We start from the raw sequence: 19,772 nt of genomic DNA, 5'->3' as shown, positions 1-19,772 counted from the left end.
TTGTAGTCATCGTGCTGTGTGTGCGCCATCCACCGCTTTAATATTAAAACTTTATCATGAGACTGTGTGCCAAAGCCAAGGCCCGGGGGCCCAAATTCAGCCGGCCAACTCCTTTTGTTTATGCACTTTAAAGCACGCACATTCCGTGTTTTTATGTTCAGTGCAACAGGGTGTTTTCTGGCAAGTGGGAATTATAAATGTCAGCAATTACTGTGGAAAAAAGGCAAATGCATGTCTGTGCTCCGAGGAGAAAAGTCAGCATGTCAGAGACGTGGCTGTGATTCTGATCTGAAAATGCGTATCGTCAATTAATTGATAGTATTTTTACCACCATTTTTAAAAATGTATTCGCTCAGGTATTAGCTTGTCCACGAGTCTATGGATGACTGAGGTAGCCCAGCATGACGGCCACTCACCCTTCACATGGAAAAGCATTTACCACCCAGCCGACAGTGATGGGAGGAGAGTCGTGCATTCTCACAGCAGACCCTGGCTTTGGTCACAGCAATTTGCTTGCTTTCTGTGTGTATTTTTATACTCCCCTGTATGAAATGCATCCAAAGGAAATTAGATTAGAAGTTACTTGTTTGACCAGAAGCACACCAGAGGGCCGCCTGCACAGTATAGGAACACTTACATAGCCAAAAGTGACTTAAATGTTCCTATTGCGTTTTCCAAGTTCTGTGTCTGTTTTCTCTCTCAGTGTTGAACAGATCAGTGCTGCGGAGGCCCATCTAGTTTTGTCTAACTCATTTTCTGAAAATGCAGTTGTTGTTCTTGTGACTTCCTAAAAAATAGGAAAAAAAAGTTCTGCTCATAAAAATGCTATTGAGCAAGTGCAGTGACATGGCATCAGATGCCACTGTAGGTCTCAAAACCAGCAAAACACATGCTCACAGTGAGTGTTTGTGTTCCCAATAATGTATAGTAAGGTGGGGTGAAAAACCATACTGCATGACATGTATCATCTACAGTATGTTCCAAGGACACTCGTGACCCTCACAGGAAGCTGCAACAGATTTCAAACATCGCTCTCCAGATCAGTTTATCGCTGCATGATGAATTCATGAGCCACTAAATAGTGACTGAAGAAGTTGTTTTTACCTCATTCTGAATCAACAAGGTCTCTGGGATGAATACTTCTCAGTTGCACAAAAATAGAGTCGCTGATCTTTGCTATCATACAACAAGCGTCAGTTGAAGTGAAGCTCTCGGACTTAATGAAAGGTTTAACAAAAACTGAAACAGGAAAGGAGAAGGCAGCCAACAGTGCCTGAGGAGTCCATTCACAAGGCCTTGAAGGGTGAGAAAACCGAGCATGGAAGTCAATAACAGACATGCACATCCTCGCTTTCAAAAAACTCTTTCATCGGCTGCATCTTTCCTTCACTTCTGGACCAAGGGCTCCTGCCTGCAGAGGCGGATAGATTCTTCACATTCTTTTCCCTGCACACACACTTGCACAAACACTGTCAATGGCTCCCCATAATTACATCACAGAAGAGCAAAGAACCAGCTGAACAAACACAAAGCTCTGCTTGGATTAACTGCCACTATTTTACATAAACAAAAGGCTGGATGGTGGGTTCAAAGCAAGCGATATAAATGTCCAGTAATGGAAGGAAATTACTCCGGACTGAATAAGAATTTCTGTGAGGTGATCTGCACTACTCCCTCTGCTCCCCTCGCGGTCGCGGCGGCACACTGCCTAACCGCTTGCTAGACAAATTGCTTGAGCTGGCATCTCACAGTGAGAGCAGCGTGAACCACTACCTTGGAGTGCTGTCATTTTCCTCCTGCCATTTTTCTTGGGGCGCCACATATGGGAGTGTTGTTCTGCAATACCCGGAGAAAATCCTGGATTAACACTGACTTTCCCACTGTTGTGTTGAAGTTGTTCAACCTTGGAAGATGACAGATGCATGACTTCTTTCTTACAAAGACATCCATCATAGTAACTTTTGTTTTGAAGTTTACTTGGTGCTTGTTTTCATATGGTTTACTGTAGCACGCTCAGCCAAAGGTGCATTCCTATTGCAGATCAGCTTTGTTTCCCAGCACCTTTGGTCATTTGTCATCTGATTTGTTACGGAATTAGACACGGAATGAAGCAGCAGCTTCACTGTTAAGGAAAAAAAAACTTGTTTTGTGCTTTCTGATGGGAGAATCCCCTCAAGGACGTGATTCAACTTCGACCCCATATATGTTGAGTTGGTTCCCCTGAACCCTCATAGCAGAAAAGTGATTTTCTACATGGACTTGAGAGATTAATCACATTTGTGGTTGAAGTACTTCATGTTGCCATTTCTTAATTGCTGTTTTAATGATGGTCTCTGAGGGAAAAGGTGAATTGAGGCTTAATTTGGCTTAATGAAGCTGTGCAGGGACACTGCGAAAACAAATCATGTGTTTGCTCAGAGCAGGAGGCCATGTTTGTTTTGAGTCCAGTGAGGAAGGCTCAGGAAGCCAAATTTTGCAAAGTGGATGCAGCAGGTGCGGATGAGGCAGAACGAGGAGTACAAGGACCAGATGGAGAACTGGTTTTTAAGATCAGTTCTCGTCTGAAGACTGAAAATCCCCTCTAACTAGCTACAGGCGACAAGTCTAGCTAGCTCTTATTTGGTCATGTATTGAACACGTTCGACATTATGTTGTCATCATTTTGGAAGTTGTTCTTACTTGCCGTTGTTGGAGCCTTTATTTTAGCCTTTACTAAGTTGTGGTTCACATGTGGATAAGCGAAAGTTAGCAATAGTGCTGCAGAAATAATCACATTTTAGTCGTCAACACATTTAGAGCTATCGCAATCACAACACAGATTTCCTGGGCTCCAGATTCAAATTTTTGTGACCAAATTTGGGCACAATGCAATTAGATTAGAATAATTTCCTGATCTGTATGACTGGGCTTTACAGTTCACCAAGGCTTGACATGAAACCTGTCAATTAGGACTAGGCTATGTGAAGAAACCAACTGAAAGTGAATAAAGAATAGAATTTGCTAGATCGATAGATGTTTTCTTCTTCTTTTTTCTGCTTTGTTTTTGCACGCATGTGGTTGATGCACTGAACAACAGTTGCTGTATACTTATACTTTACTTTCATGACTGGCCTATGTTGATTTTTCACAAAAACTAGCTCAGAACAGGCTGTGTGGTGCTGTTGCTACAAACTCACTGGTGGTGTTTTGAGGGGCTAGTCGTGTCGTAGTGTGGAAACTTTAAAGAAAACTTTCTACCCTTGAAAACTGTGGCAATAAGCTCCCAAACTGATGAAAGATAGAGATCCTGAAAGTCTCCAAGATCTGAAAGTTTATTATGTAAGAAAGAAAGATTGCGAAGCAGAAGACAGGTGGGGACGCATCGCTGGCAGATATGTCACTCAGAACATCTGCTGCCGGGGGTCCTGGAAGAGAAACCATATCGTCCTCAGATGAGCCTGCGGCTCTGACACGCATGCCCGGGGTGAAGCCACATCCCTGCCTATGAATGATAAGTGCAGAACGGCGGGATCAAATCAAATGGCACATCAGGAGCTCACGGCTCCCCTCTGCACCCGAAATCCAGCCTTTAGCACAGCCTCCCCTACAAAGACTACAGTGAGTTTCACAGTGGCGCTCAATGGAGATGGGACTGCTGGCTGCAGAGAAATGGGGCTCTTCATAAGAGGGGTCCTTAAAATACGAGTTGGAAGACAAGATTAAATCGTGTTTTTTTTTAACTTAGGAAAAAAGCTTCATCCAGGATGTTTGTTCATTGCTACGGTATTCACACTTCCCACGCGACTCACTCCATAAGTCATCTGCTGTGACGCTTCCAGGGCAAAGAGTTGAGTCAGAACAGGAAATGCTAGACTGGTCGTCTAAAACGCACAGCTTATCTCTTCCCAACACTGCTGTTCTAGTTCACTTGTAAATCATATGATGAATGTTTACCTTTTACTTTGAAAGAGACTCTGTTTATTTGTTAAAGTCTTGCTCAGCAGATGTTCTGTTTGCTCCCCCAGCTGTCGGGGTCTTCAGTAGTTGGACTGCCTGTGAACCATGACAGCCTTTTTTATTGGAAAATTCTGTTAGATTTGTTTCTTTCACAAGAATCTTCCCTCCCACCGTGCTAGCTGGAATTGTCTGTGACTCATTTCCTATCACGTTTTATATCAGAGGATTTCCTGCCAACACGTTTTTCCATGGATCCAGTCCCACGTTTGCATTCGCTGAGGATCCTTCCTCGCCCACTGAGTTGACAGCATCTGCCTTTCTCTTCCTCTCGCTGTACCAGTGACATTTGGCTTCAACCATCAAATGTTAATATTTCAGCCAAGTTTTTCTTTTTTTTTTTCTTTTTAAACATTGTGTCTGTTTTATTTCATATCCATTTCTGCCGGGTATTATCCATTTAAGCTTGTGTCCTGTAACACTTTCTGTCTACACTGATTTCTCTTGAATAGCTCACGTCATGCATTTTTCTCCCCACTGACTGTCTGTCTTTTCCCTCAGTATTCCAGGTTCCGCAGTTTGTGCGTTTGACATGGAGCAGCTGGCCACTGTGTTTGATGGGAGGTTCAAGGAGCAGAAATCACCAGAGTCCATTTGGACCCCGGTTCCAGATGAAGTCATCCCGAAGCCGAGGTGCAGATGGTCAACTTCATTCATGCACCTGCATTCTTGCTGTCTGGCGATGAGTGAATGAAACAGCTTCATTGACGTGGTGTACTGATGCCGGATCACTTTCATGTTCCTACGTCTGCACACAGACACAGTTAGTGGGACATACTCTCACTGTGCTGGGAAAACTGATGACTTTTGTTGAGTTTTGATCAACTAACACAAACATCAGCTACACAAAATGTGCTTGGCACAGTTTTTCTGCTTGCTAACTCCTTCAACAAGATTGTGGGTCATTACTTGGGGCGATAACTTTATTTGAGTTATATTAAGTTCCCTGCAGTTGTTACAAACCAATCTGCTCTGACTCAACTTCGTGATTTCTTCCAGGCCTGGAGGTTGTGCTGTTCAAGGATCCAAGTTCAATTCCTCCAACTCCTTTCCTGATGAGATGTTGAACTTTGTTAAGACCCATCCTCTGATGGATGAAGCTGTTCCATCGATCGGACAAAGACCATGGATTGTCAAGACCATGGTCAGGTGAGTGCTGGCGTTTGCTTAGCTTCACTTGGTGGGTGCAAAGTGCGGCTCTTTGCCTGCGTTTATGTGGCCCCTTGAGGTGTGAGCAAAACTAGTCATATGTATATTGAAAGATATTGAAAAAATACCTCTCCTTTATATCATGTTTGTTTTGTGTTTTGTCAATTATGTTACCAAGATATTCTCCTCTTAGAAGATATTCCAATATGATTTGTATTAAGAATCCTTTCATAAAAATTGTATATAAACCGAAGTAATGTATAATGAAATAACGTATTTTAAGCATATATTGTCATGGCGTAATTGCATTTCCATGCTTTATAATTGCAGGTGGCACTCGATAAAAACAATATCAGAGAATGAATTGGAATCTGTTGCCTGCAAAAGAAGGCTCGCTGTTTTTAAGTTCATTATAACGCAAATATTTCATTTGTGCATCTGTCTTTTGGCTTGACAGCCAATGGTCGCAGTGTATAATGTGGCCCCTTAGGAGATTTAATTGCTCACCGCTTTCTTACACTGTACATCTCCATGGCAACTAATGCGCACTGCTGTGCGTGTAGTGTTTTTTCACTCCTTGTTCCCTTCTTTCAAACACTGTTCATAAATCACTGAAGACTCCCCTGAAAAACATGACAAGCGTGTGAGATCAGATCAGGGCCTGATGTTTTGGCCCAGACCAAACTTGGGTTTTTATCTGAGAATTTATTATACCACAGCTGCCTTTCCTCAGCCTCTTGTTGCGACAGAGTTTAGTTTAGAAAAATCTGTGCCTGTATGTGTGCAGCCATAAATACCCCTCACTCTCGTCAAAACGCTCCTCCATTACTTGAAAAATGTGCGTTTTCTACTCTGTTATTCGTCATTAAACAAAATCCAGGCGGAAATTACAGCTTCTTCATCAGATACTCGACGAAACAGTTAGCACTTTATCATCATGATGTTTTGGGCACACACACACACACACACATGGCCTGACTTCTGTGGCTGTAAACACCTTCTGTTGAAGTTCTTGCTGTTTGTTCTGTGGTAGCAGTCGAGCAGCTGCAGCACATCAAGTCCCACATGAACCGACATATGATCTTTTCTTCCTCAGCTGCCGCCAGGAGTAGTTGGAAATAAATGATATTCTTTCCTTTTGTTGCCGTGAATTTAGTGGTATAAGTGATGCTCACTTTGAAAGCCACGATTAGTGTAATTACATGAGCACAACTTTAATCATTGCATTTTAATTGGTTTTGTTAGGAGTAGCAGCAGCAGCAAATCTCTCTCACAATTCATCAGATTCAAGCGAGTTTTATGAAAGTGTTCTTGTAATATAAAATGGCCTCCAGCAGAGCCTCACATTTCCAAATGAGTTTTAGCTCTGTGGTAATGCAGCACTGCTGTGGTCTCCTCTGCAGGTATCAGCTGAACAAGATTGTTGTGGACACGGAAGCCGGCCCGCACAGAAACCGCACCGTGCTTTTCCTCGGATCCAGCAGAGGGACCATCCTCAAGTTCCTCATTATGCCGAGTCAGGACAACAGCATTTCGAACAGCAACGTCTTCCTGGAGGAGCTGGAGGGATTCAACCCTGAGAGGTAAGCGAAAACAAGGTGCACGCTCTCAGTGATGATGCTGGAGTTGAATCATCTAGATACCTGCTGGCGAATATCAACAGTTGTGTGATGTCCACCATTGCATGGCTGTCACACAGTCTTGCAGTTCGTGGTCATGCATGGATGCAGAGGAAGTGATGAGCAATATCAGCAAAGATTTGAGCAATTTGGCAATAGTTTTTGAGGAAGAAGAGCAGGTTCATGACAACAAAGGACTACATCGTTCTGCAAGTGATAAATCGCTCTTGGCACTGTCGGACATCGGTCGGTTCTGTAATAGTCAGTGGTCAGATAAAAATAAAGATTGAAACTAACTGAGTGTTACACAGGTCCGCTGTACAAAATACATAATGCACATTGATAAACAAAGGGAATCTTCCCTCGTACTGAGGCTGAAGAGCTGGTTTACCAAATGGACACGTTGGCAGGAGCTATTGGAGTTAGCTTGTCGTCGAGTCATGTTTCTGTTTCTTACAAAGTGCAACACTGTGCTGAGTTAGAATTCAGTTTCACACCTATTTAATGCTCTAATTCAACAGAACTAACTTTTTTTGGCAGTATATGAACATTTCATATTGCATATTTAGTATAGCTCCAGGTCCTTGTCTGCGACTGTTTAACAGCATTTAGCATCACCATCAGCAGCATGTAATAATGATGCTATTCCATGTTATGAATAAATGTTTCAATCGTACAAGGATTGTTGGTGTTGAGTTAAAAACAGAGACAGGTCTGAGCTGGGACTAGTTGAAGAATGAGCTCCTGCCTGCGGTGAAAGATGATGAAGAGAGAGGTTGATAGTCAAAGTGTGCAGCGTCTTCTGAGCTCAGGTAAAATCCAAAACTGAATTTTCTGGTTGACGTGAATCCCGGCCCTCTGGAGGAGAGGCTCAGAGGAGAACAGCTGCTTCTCCAAGACAGTTGAGGTGTCTTGGGCAATGAGTCAAGATGCCTCCCTGAGAGGAAGCCCTCTTGTCTCGCTCCTCTGGGGTAATAGTGAGGCCTCCTCAGGCTGACCGAGGAATAAAATGGGACGGGTGCATCCCATGACTAGCCTGAGGAGGCCTCACTATTCCCCCAGAGGAGCTGAAGCAGGGGGAAGCGAGGAAGGTCCGTGCCTCTTTGCTAAGGATGCCAACACTGTCTGGTGTTGGTGTCAGGAAACTGACTGATGGATGAGCAAACAACTCTCATCCAGTATTGGATTATTGGCTGAAGAGCAGTAGGTGCAAAAAAAACAAATAAAAATGCTGCTTGTTTTGCAGAGAATCTCATATATTCCTTCAGAGGTGCACATGTGTGAGAATTGTTCTGCACTTGGAGAGAACACAGATGCGTGAAAACGATTTCTTATTAAGAAATGTCAACATCTTCTAATGAGGCCGAGAAACTGTGTCAGAGGTAAAAGGGAGAGGAGGGGAATAAACGGAGGATTTAATCACGTTATCTTCACACTGAAAAATTGATGATGTATCTTTGGTGTGACAATCTGCGGTATTGCATCGCCGGAATTCAATTCGCTCCTCTGTTGCTTTTCTAATTAACATTTTTCATGAGGCAGGCAGCTTTGAGACGTCACTACCCTCCTTTCTCAATCTTCATTTGTGTTTTTGTTCTGAGTGGCGACGCTGCCTTCCGTGTCCTTGGAGTCTGGGGAGGAAAATAATGTCTTCTGGTTGGTGATTATCCCCCACTTTAGAGGAGGCTTTCTCATATCTTGCATGAATGTAATTCTTAGCCAACAAGCTAAACTGAATTTTGTCCACGGAAAAATATGATAGAATACATTTGTGATGTATTGAGTGGAGTCATCCGACTCATTTTTACAGTAATAAATGTCCCTCCATCTGCTGGCAGTCGCAGATACTCATTTGTTTCACCGCGTAGTTTCTCCGCTGCAGTTGTGACAAAAAGAGTGATATTGATGACGAGAGAAATGAGGGAGCTGACAGTGGATGTGGAGCCGTGCCAGTGTGTTGAGGGATGATGTCAGTGTAGTAGGGAAGTCAGTCCAGCTATCACAACATCACCTTGTGCAGCGTCACATCCCAGATACAAATAAATGTATATATCAATGAGGTTTATTTAATAACAAAAAAAAAATCCTTTGAAAATCACTCCGCTGGTTCTCAGGCATTCATGCAGGTGATTTCAAAACATCACGACTAGTTTCTGACTCACTGAATGCAAAAGGACACGCGCATGTCTTTCAGGCGTGTTGCATCAGTAGATTTCCCCATTCCAGCTTTCTGTCCAATTCAAGCCACTGAAGCTATTTGTCAATCATCACACTTCAAGAAATAAAGGCTTGTGCTGCAGAAGCTCCGACGTTTGCTGGTTGTGCTGACACTTGGGTTAGCTGGACATGACCTGCTACTCTAACTGTCATTTTGAATTTGTCCGACTGTCAATGCAATAGCAGCGACTTAGCACACTGAGGAAAACCTGTTGATAGTCTCATTGTAAACATTTTAAAGTGTCCAACTGAGATTATCTCTCATCTGTTAACTGTCCTGTTAGTCAGCTACAGCTGACACAACAAAAGGCTTCACCAGTGATAACAATACAGGTGTTTGAAATAGAGATGCAGTGTGCGTCATCCTGAAATTCAATTTGTTTTGGTCCGAGAAGAATACAAAATCGAGTACAAATTTGTTTTGGTCTTTCTGTTTGGAACATTGAGTCATCATTTCGCAACAGTGAGTCACAGCAGCCGCCTTTTTCTTTCCCTGGTGGGCGCAAACTTTGTCTGTAATTTCTCTTTCAATAAAGTTTTTTTTTTTTATATCATTCACGTACAAAAGTTGACCCAAAATGGTCAGTGAAATAGAGGATCATTGCTTGAAATGAAATGTCAGCGCACCATGGAAGAACTAATGCTGTGGTGCGTATTTTCTAACTCCGTCATTAACACTGAGTCATTTTATTCACTAGAAAAATGAGGATTGAGTCATCAGTCCTGCGAATGGATGATCGCTGTGCATGACGTGGGCCAATAAATATGTTGTTATGCTTGCAGCAATTGCATGGACGAAAGTCTCACACATTAGTGTTTGAGAGGTTCTTTTATTTTGACTCTCTCCCCTCTCTATGTAACATCCAGTTTGTGAGTCATAACTTCACTCTTTACCATATTCACCTGTAGATATATTCATTCTATAGTCTCCCTTTATACAACTCATGTGTCATGAGAAAAAAGACAAGCCAACCCATCTGGTAAAGAGGCTGACAATGATTCATATTCTCATTTGAAATGCCATTGTTGATGCTCACCCTTTTATGCATTCTATTCATAGTTTTGATGCTTTGGAAACCTGTAATATGTTTTATTTTTGTTGGATTCACAATTGCCTCACCACCTCTGTGTCTCGCAGGTGTGCTGAAGATTCCCCACAGGCGAGGCAGTTGTTGTCGTTGTCTCTGGACCGGGCCAGTCACATGCTGCTCCTGGTCTTTCCCTCCTGTGTGGTCAGAGTCCCAGTGGCTCGCTGCCAACTCTACTCCCGATGCATGAGGTCAGTCTGCAACAATGAAATGTGAATGTCTGCCAACTCCAGAGCTGCTGGACGACCAACTAAGACGACTAAAAATAACTCTTAACATGCCCTTGAGCAAGTGAATAATCTGTCGATAGCGCTGTGCTGCATATTTCAGGCGCACTGCGGTATTATTTTATAAATCCTGAGAGTGCTACTTCTGATTTATTTGACACAATCATCATGACACCAACACTTTGCTGGTAGCTCTACTACTGAGGTCTTGTTTTTAATGGTCTCCCTCTCTCTGTCCGGATATTAAAAGGACACTTGGATCAGTTCTGCCATTCTAGCACCGGCCAGTTCTGCCGTCACTTTCATGTGATGAACAAATGCATTACCACTTTTACTCCGGCCGCAAACGCTCCTTAAATAGGAAACAAAATCACTCACTTAAATTTTAATAAACTGCAGCGAAGACTGTAAAATATACATCCGGCGTGGGTTCAAAGTAGTCAGAAACATTTTACAATTTCATTGTTGCTGGTTGTGTTAAGTTTTGGGAACCGCTGCTACACTCACCAGCAGATCAGGCGTGTAAGTGCGTTCACTGATCCAGGTGAGTTATACAAGCGTGAAACGCAGAAGCACTCACCAGCTTTTGAAGTGTGCGCTGCCGCGCCTGTGTTTGTGTGTGTGCGTCTTGCTCTGTATGCAAGCATGTTCAACATCTCTTACTCACACTTCACTTCAGATCTGTGTTTTTAACCTTTGAAGAGTTTTCCACAGTGTCTCTGATTTATTCATGCGGGCGCTGCGATCCTTCGTGTGCCGCTATTGATCATTTTTCTGGGCCATCCGAAGTCTTCAGCGAACGTAAATATTCCTTTTCAACTCGCGGCTCGACTTCTCTGCCTAAACATTTTTATGGTGATCACGTTCGTTAGCTCCACATGTGGGAAACTTTTCAGCACATAACACTGAAAATCTATGGATAGAATAATCCATGAATAATTAGCTGTTTAATGATTCGGCCTTGCTAAATTCATCTTAATATTGGACCAGTACTGATAACTATATGTTATTTAGCAATGTGATTCACGGGAGCTCACTTGAATATTTGCACTTTCAATTTACAATCACATGATGATGTTTTCATGGTATTTTAGACAAACAGCGCCTCATTCATTGCTTTCAAAGGTGAAAAACCAATATTCTTCTATCATGTTAGCTTATATTTCGGTTACACACACACACACACACACACACATATATATATATATATATATATATATATATATATATATATATATATCTCAATCATAAAGCATGAGGTCAGTTTTCCTTGATCGTAAGACATACGTACATGTGAGTACTGTGAAACAGTGGTGAAGTGTGACGGACAGAGGTAGTGAAACCATTTTCAGTGTGTGGGATTGATCAGCCAGATTCAGGAAGGTGAAGAAGAGAGTGCAGGTAGGGAGGAACAGATCACTGGCAGAAGAGATTCCGCTAGAATGAAATGGAAGCTCTATAGTTGTGAGACCTGCCATGATATAAGGTTTGGCGCAGGGGCCTCAGAGGCAAAGTCTTGGAGAGGCTGGGCTGAAGGTCAGCGCAGTGAGAGGTCTTTTGGTTTTGCCACCTGTCATTGGTCTCTTTGCATCTTCTGATGCAGTTATTTACATTAAAATAATCTGAATGACCGTGAGGCTGTTGAAGATCTATCGAACTGCCTCCTTTAAACGGACCACAAGTCATCCCACAAGTGACTGGCATGGGGTTGAGGTCATCATTGCATGTCTGAAAGCCAAAAGGTCATCCATTGGAATTCAAAGAGGGGGGTCCCCCACGAGGATCAACACAAATGGCCCCCGGGCCACAGGTTTGAGACCCCTGGTTTAGAGACAGTAGCTTGGACCGAAGGCAAGAAGCAGAGTTGGGAGTGTCATAGTTGAAGATGCTCAGGTTTTCATGGGGACTGAATAGCGAGGACACGACGAGGGACAGGTCATGTAGAAGGGTTTTGACATGGAACATGTTGGATGAAGAAATTTCGAGATGGAAGTGCTGGACCAAAGAAGAAAAGGAAGGTGACCTCTTAGGTTCACGGATGTGATAAAGGAGGACATGGACAAGATGGATTCAAGTAGAGGAGGCAGTTACCCAGTGCAAGCAGGAATTGCTCGAAGAAGATCTACAACTGTTGGAGTGCATTACGGGTTTTTAATGACCGATGAGTGTGATTTTTGCAGACCATTCACACCAGGCCGAACCAAACATTTTTTAAGAATAGAGGAAACAAATAGTAACCCTTAATAATGTGTGTGCAGGAACTGTATTGCCTCCAGGGACCCGTACTGTGGCTGGACGAGAGGAAGCACCTGCTCCTTCCTCAGACCTGGGACCAGGTGAGACTCACAAACACAATTACAGCTTCAGGTTTTGAGCACAAAAATGATGGACAGTTTGTAGGGAGAGTTATAATAGAAAAGATAGACTGTCGAGCACGTGTCGTCACAGTTTCCGGATGTTGTTCCGAACAGATTTCACACTGAATGTTTTTTTTTTTTGCCACTGCCTCCTTCAGAGCAAATGTCTGTGCTCCCATGTGTGAGCCGTGACAGTCCGTCTGGCTGACTCACCTCCGGCCGCTGCTGCCAGCCTCCAGTGAAATCAAATCTCTCTTTAGCCAGGCGGCTTATTGAATTAGGGGCTCAAACACAGGTGTAGTGCCAGGAGAATAGACAACATAAGCCTTAAAGACCACCGCTGGCTGTCTGCTTTATGCTATTAAAGGCCTCTGTATTCGTCTTGATTTCATTTACCAAGGACGGTCAACTCGCCAATCGATTCTTGCATCGTGTTTCTGTGGACTTCCTCTGCGTGAACTAGAGCAAGCTCCGTTCATGAGCAGATCCCAGAAGACAGTGAAGATAGGTCTCGCATTAGATCAGAAGTTGAGGAATGCTGTGCAGATTCCGCAGGGATGCAGTGCATCAGTACGTCGGAGACACGGTTTAGCTGTTCACCAACAACAAAAGTGCAGTTCAACTTAGTGATCCCAGTAAAAGATGGTTGCTCATCTCAGGGCCAACGTAGAGAACAAACACCAAACAGCAAAATGTAAAACAGGTGCATCGACCAGATGTCATTTTTATTACCTGGCCGCCGACAAGGTGATATTAAACCATTTCCAGTAAATCGGTAATATTCGGGGCATAGAGACATTTCCAACAGGCAAACAAGCATGTGGAATGGATTGCTTTCACTTTAATGTGGAATGCTTTAATGAGGAGCGCATGGAGGAAACGTTTGGGATGTAAAGATAATTTGCAGACTCACAGACGTGTAATGTGTACAAAGTAAACGACCCACAGTCTGGGAGACGCAGCCGAGCAAACACAAGGCATTATTCTTTATTAGGTTGACAAGCGCTGCAGGTTCTCAAGAATGTCGGACTCATTTGTCATTTTGTTGTTTCGCCTCAATAAGTGCGAATGTTGGCTCCATCTCTGCTTCAGTCACCCACAAGCTGATTGGAGCATCTGGAGATTTGTGAATGGAAAAAAAATGAAGTTTTACTGTATCAGTGTGAACAAAGATTTTGGGCTGATTTCTTTTTTTTTTGTTTGTTTGTTTTTGTTTTTTACTTTTGGGGTTTCATTAAGACTCCAGTTCCAAGACACAAGTTGGAACATCCTAGCCAACTTAGCAAAAATGTGACTTGGTCACATCTCAACCAGCAAAGACTGCGCAGACTTTGTTCCGATTCCAACTTATTTATAGAATTTTAAAACATACAAAACCATTTGCAACGATGAGCCACAATACACATTTCCAGGACGATCCATTCACTCAAGTCAGAATATTGTATGTTGTAAATGTTTTATAGGACGACAGATTCATTAGGATTAAGCACCATTTTAAGCCAATGCAAGCAGACTGCATCAATTATTAATAAATTATGAATAGTTACATGATAAACTGATTGACTGACTGACAGTTTTTAAACTTGTTTGATCTGAGTTGTAATGTTTTTTTTTATTTGTTTATTTGATTGATATTTCCCTCCCCTTTTCCATCTGTATTCATGTCATCATTGTAGTATAAATCCACAAGTTTGTCTTGCCTCTAAAACAGGGGTCTCAAACTTGCAGCCCGTGGGCCATTTGCACTGGATGCAGTTCCGTGGCTCACCACTAGGTGTCCTAGTACAGGACACTCCCTCTTTGTTCAATACGAGATGGTTAGAAATGGCTTTAATTTTATGCTGAAGATGGACAGAATAGTGTGCCTGAAAACCACAAGACCCCTGTGGGCCAACATGCACATGTTCAAAGTAGCACCCATAAACAACCATCTTTATCCTAACAGACTTTCAAAGTGTTAAGTCCACACAGTAACAATATGTGTCTCCGTGGCTGGATAAGAGTAAAGACTATTAGCTAAGTGCCAGTAATATCTGAAGTACTGCAGCTCATAAAAAATGTAAACCAGAGAATAATAATCCAAATGTTAATAGAGCTCGTAAGTGGGTTTTCTATCTATTATTGCAATAAAGATAAACCTGAATATTACACGCCCCATTAGGTTTCATTCAATTTGTGTTCCGCTCTGACTTTTTTGATTATTAATACCAATCGTAAACGGTACATTTTGCTGTGAATTGGATTTGGTGCTGCTTCATGCTGCTGCCTGTTTTCCTTGGGTTCTGCTGATGAAAGAAGAAGCAGCTGTTTTTTGAAGTCACCTGGTTGGTCTTCACTTTTTCCTTTGCTGCCTCTCACTTCATCCGTCATTAATGATTTTCCATTTTAGTCAACAATTTCAAGCCTACATTCTCTTTGAGGCGCTGAACATTAACAGTGATGTGAAAACAAAAGCGCTTTCCTGTTGACACACTTGCTTAATTGTATATCAATAATCCTGCCGAGACACACAAGCTTTTATCATCTGTGTCTACCAGCATTGGATTGTGTTTTAGATTACTAATCTCAGATGTTTTAATCGTGATTGAATCTAGTCATGTAATATCATAGATGACCCACATTCCTGAAACACAAATTTCACTTGGCAAAGCTGGGAGCGCAATGTTCCAAACTGAGTGAAATATTCAGTGTTCCTGAGGACTAGTTTTCATTCAAGGCTAAAATACTCATTGTCTGCACTATTCATTGCTATAAGAGTTGTAATATGTTCCTCAAAGCTACTCAAATACAGCAGCAAGGTCACGGATGAATCGGGCCCTGTGATGCTTCTGCGGTACTCGTCTCTTAAATTTATTGTCATCGGCAGGGATGCTTTCATTTGCCCTATTGAATGTGACGTGAGACACAAAATCTCATTGTTCCCTCATTCTTCCTGTGGATTCATCATCTTTTGGTCGGAAGAAATATTTGTTAGTTTCTCCTCACTTGATCTTGCAACTGTCTCTGTTAATATCTGATTCCATCTCTCAAAAAAATTTGTTTTCCCTGAAATATGGCAGTTGTGGGGGTGGGGGGTGTATCGCAGTATGAAATGAAAGTTATACACATTCTTTTGTTTGTTATAACTTTGTCTCTGAAACTTTCTTCTGTTTATTCTATAGGCTATAGGACAATTGCTTATTATTTCAGTCATCAAATCTCATTGTCATTGAGAATCTTTGCATTTGACTGAAACATTTGTATTTACTAAGTTACATTTACTTAGAAGTAAGTATACAAAATTAAAGTATACAAAATGGCTGCTCAAATAGCTGCGTTTCACAACGGTGTTTATACCTACTATGTGTGATGCATGAATGAACATGGTTCTTTCACACCGCAGGGTCTCAAATTCATCCACAGAAGAGCCACTGTGGGTACAGGTTTTTGTTCAGCACACTGAAGAGCAACTGATCCCAGCCTTCTGACACCTGAAAATGTTTAAAGACAGGACAACATTAAAAGTTTACTGCTTCTCAAGCAAAACATTAAGGTTGTCCTGGAGCATGTGAAGGAACATGAAAGCGAGACAAAGGTGTTGCGATCAAATATCAGTGTGTGAGGTACCACGTGTTAAATATCTTGACGTTAATGATCTGGAGGAACTGCAAGATGTGCAGAGACTCAAAAGAAATTTTTATCGCTCTAAACCACAGCTTGTCTTCAGAGACGTCCAGCAGTGAACAACAGTTAATTATTTATTATATAGGAAAGTGATAATTTCATATTTCATGGGCTGCACGCAGAGGGTTGAACCAGAAAAGTGATGAAATAGATGTCTTTACGGACATCCAACTCATTCCAACTTTTTTTATTAGCTCCCAAACATGTCCATCCATTTATGCACGCAGATGAAGGTTAACTGTTACTGCAGCATCAGCACTATTCAGTAAAAGTGGTAATATAAAAAACTGTTCTCTGCTAACATTACACTTTAATGGATTGAAGTGAAATGGCAAAAAATATAAAGATGGTACTGTTTCCAGGATTTCAGCTACTTGCTATCGCATGGCTGTTAGTGTGTAAAAACATGCCTTTATAGAACTTGTCTAACTTTACTGAGAAGACTTTCAAGTCTTTTTTAAATTTATTTTTTAGTCATTTATTTATTTGTAGCAAAATAAAGATGTATCTTCTGCCATTGTCTCCATCTCTTATTTACAGCATTATTATTATTATTTTTTTTTTACATTTTACCATCTCAGAAACGAAAACTTGCCTGTGTACTCATGTTGTCAGCCTGTCAAGAATGAGCTTTAAATGCCGAGTAAAAATCACATCATGGGTGGGAATGAGCTGCTTGGCGGAGGTCTGCATTCTGTGGTTGTCCATTTCAACATGCAGTATGCGTTCAGTTCCTGCTCCTCTGTAAATGTGTGTCTTGCCATTGTTGTATCCCTTCTGTTGAGGTCCATGAAATAAATGGCATCACATGCATGTGTTTATCATCAGTATCTACTCAAACTAGACTAGTCTACGTGGGAGAAGATGAAGGGAAACCAACAAGTGTACACTCGATATCTGAAATCTATTAAAGCATGGTGACCTAGAAATGAAGCAGTTGCTTAATTAAGCACCCTGTAGGCGTAATTTATAAAAACAGCAGGGGTTATCTCCTGTGTTAGGGCCCTGAAGGCTTGGAATATTCTTAGATTATTGTAATTACTTCTTAAATGAAATGAAATGCTGACTTGTTATTTTAACTCTGACATGCCGTTTGTCTCTGTTGCAGACTGCCTTTTGAGCAAGACGTGGAACAGGGAAACGTGGCCCACTTAGGAGACTGTGACGGTAAGGGAGGTCCACTCTCTCTTTGCCTGGAGAGGTTAACACATATACTATGGTAGAAAGAGAGAGTGCCGTGTTGCTGAGAAAATGTTTATAGAGACGAAAATCAATGCACAGACATGGAGCGCAGACAAACACACGAGTTGGAATCTGCCTCAGAGCTCTGCCATCGCTCACTCTCCAGAGACGTTCCGTCCTGATCCTACACAAAGAGAGTCTGAGAGTTTCATTTAGTCTCTGAGCTGGCAGAAAAATCCCTCTGTATGTTCAAGCTAACTTTGCTCGGCTGCTGTTTACTCTGCGCTTCCTTGTTTGCAGTCTGTGATTCGCTCGGATGGTTCTTTTTGCTGCATCTTTTGATTAATTATGTTTTCCTCAGGCATGAATTCTCCCAAGCATTAGCTTCCTTCATATTATTATGAACACCAAAGTGAAGTGCAGCAAAGTAAAATCTCTATTTTAGATACACACAGCAAGGTTTGGGATACTCCCCTGACACTTCCCTCTCTTTGATCCTCGGAGTAATTCCAATGCCTGCAGATTAATCCGGAGCTCGTGAGCGAGTTCACGTGTTGTGCTCCCGGAGAACGAGGAGATCAAATGTTGTGCAACCACAACTTGTTGACTGTAATCCTACTTCAGATTGACATCTTGTTTGATGATATTCTCAAACTTCACGTCTTCTAACCCTCAAAACGAAATGTTTTCAGCCCTGCGATAATAAAACCGAGTGAGGATCTAAGATGCTTAAAACACATCAAGGAGTGGAAGGCTTTATTTCGCACAGCTGCTCCATGTCTCTCCAAGTATTCGCTGAGGGATTCATTAGAATTCTTAGGTCTCCCTATTGTCACTGTGTGAGAATGAAAACAGTCACATATGTTGACTGAAAATTGGCTGTTTCACAGCCCTATCATGGAGCTGAATACAGTTGCGACTCCATTCAGGTGAAGAACAAAGCGAAGAGAGAACACACGCAGGGTTAATATAGATGTGTGATATTGATACATTTAACTGTGTCACATGGTCATCCTGGAATCATATTGGCTCCAAGATGTGAGCAGAATTACGATGACCCATGAGTGAAAACCTTATTGAAATATATCAGTATTGTTTTATCAAACGGAGCGACGACTTTACTATGTCAAACAGTATATGCTGACTTGGACACGGTCCTGTGCTAAGCACAACGATAAGATAAGAGGTAAGATAAGATATTGCATTGTTACTCTCGAGACTGGTATTGGTCTCAAGACTGCTTGTCCATGGACTTGGCCTTGTCTCTGTCTCAGTCAAGGTTGACTAAGATAAGATAAGACAGACTTTATTGATCTCACAAAGGAGAAACGTACTGTTACAGGAGCTCTTAAGTTGTTTAGAAGTAAGTAAATGGTTAGTGCAAACAGGTAGTCATCATAACATATTTACAACTATACAATATCGTGGCACAACGTGGGGTGGGGTGTTATGTACATTACACAATATCAGGATGTAAGTATGATGATGGTTGACTGGTAACTACACAGTGTTAACAACACAGTAGAGTGGCGCAGCCTGACGGCAGTGGGGATGAAGGAAGGATCAAAGAAGTTCAGAAAAGAAAAGCTCAGTCTGCATACAGATCAAAGCTCGTGTACGAGTTTAGCGTTCTTTTCCAGCTGTTTGTTTGGAAGCATGTTGTCAACATCTTTGTGCGTCCTCCCTTTCCTTGGTGCTTCTGTGCACCGCGACAGCACCTCCCGTTGCCACCTTACTCCGCCCCCGATCACCAGCCAGCGTCTCCAGCTTCTGACTCCTCCAGTACATGGATTTAGATTAGATTAGATGGTGGGAATTAAAGATGGCTTGTTTACCATTTTATTCTGCAGTGAAACTATGTGGCGTCGCCTGAGCACTACCTGCCTGACTTGGGTTCGTAACAGCTATCCAAGCGTCCGTGCTGTAAACACCATACCAAAGCATCACAGGCTGTGTACAACCACGGTTGTGAACCGAATGAGCTGAGCGATATCTGTGCGGTATTTGACTTCCATCTGCAGAATTCTGCTCATTAAATTGCTCAGTTGCAGAGATAAAGCGCGTGGGCTTTGTGGTTCTTGGAACAGTTTAAGATTGAGACGTGATGTCCTGTTCCTTCCCCTCAGAGACGGTTCGGAGCTCATGTCTGCTGCCGGTTCCCTCACGAACTGTGTTGACAGCTTTGGGCTCTGTTGTTTGGCTGCTGCGTTGTCAGATCAAGATTGGTTGACAGCTGCCACACAGACATCTGTATCAACGTTTCATCACTCGTGTTGT

At 42.3% G+C, this 19,772-nt stretch overlaps 1 protein-coding gene across 1 annotated transcript in view; it reads left to right on the top strand.

Moving 5' to 3' along the window:
• sema6bb (sema domain, transmembrane domain (TM), and cytoplasmic domain, (semaphorin) 6Bb) overlaps nt 1–19,772 on the top strand; it is a 133,120-nt gene that overhangs the window by 89,598 nt on the left and 23,750 nt on the right. The window contains exons 12-17 of the mRNA XM_053859558.1: nt 4,495–4,626; nt 4,993–5,142; nt 6,546–6,725; nt 10,117–10,257; nt 12,552–12,629; nt 17,422–17,480. Coding sequence (XP_053715533.1) covers nt 4,495–4,626; nt 4,993–5,142; nt 6,546–6,725; nt 10,117–10,257; nt 12,552–12,629; nt 17,422–17,480 — 740 coding nt within the window. The remainder of the gene's footprint in view (nt 1–4,494; nt 4,627–4,992; nt 5,143–6,545; nt 6,726–10,116; nt 10,258–12,551; nt 12,630–17,421; nt 17,481–19,772) is intronic.

This window comes from Synchiropus splendidus, chromosome 1, assembly GCF_027744825.2.
Source record: "Synchiropus splendidus isolate RoL2022-P1 chromosome 1, RoL_Sspl_1.0, whole genome shotgun sequence".
In the NCBI taxonomy this organism is placed as follows: domain Eukaryota; kingdom Metazoa; phylum Chordata; class Actinopteri; order Syngnathiformes; family Callionymidae; genus Synchiropus; species Synchiropus splendidus.
This window is presented reverse-complemented; position numbering and strand designations above follow the sequence as displayed.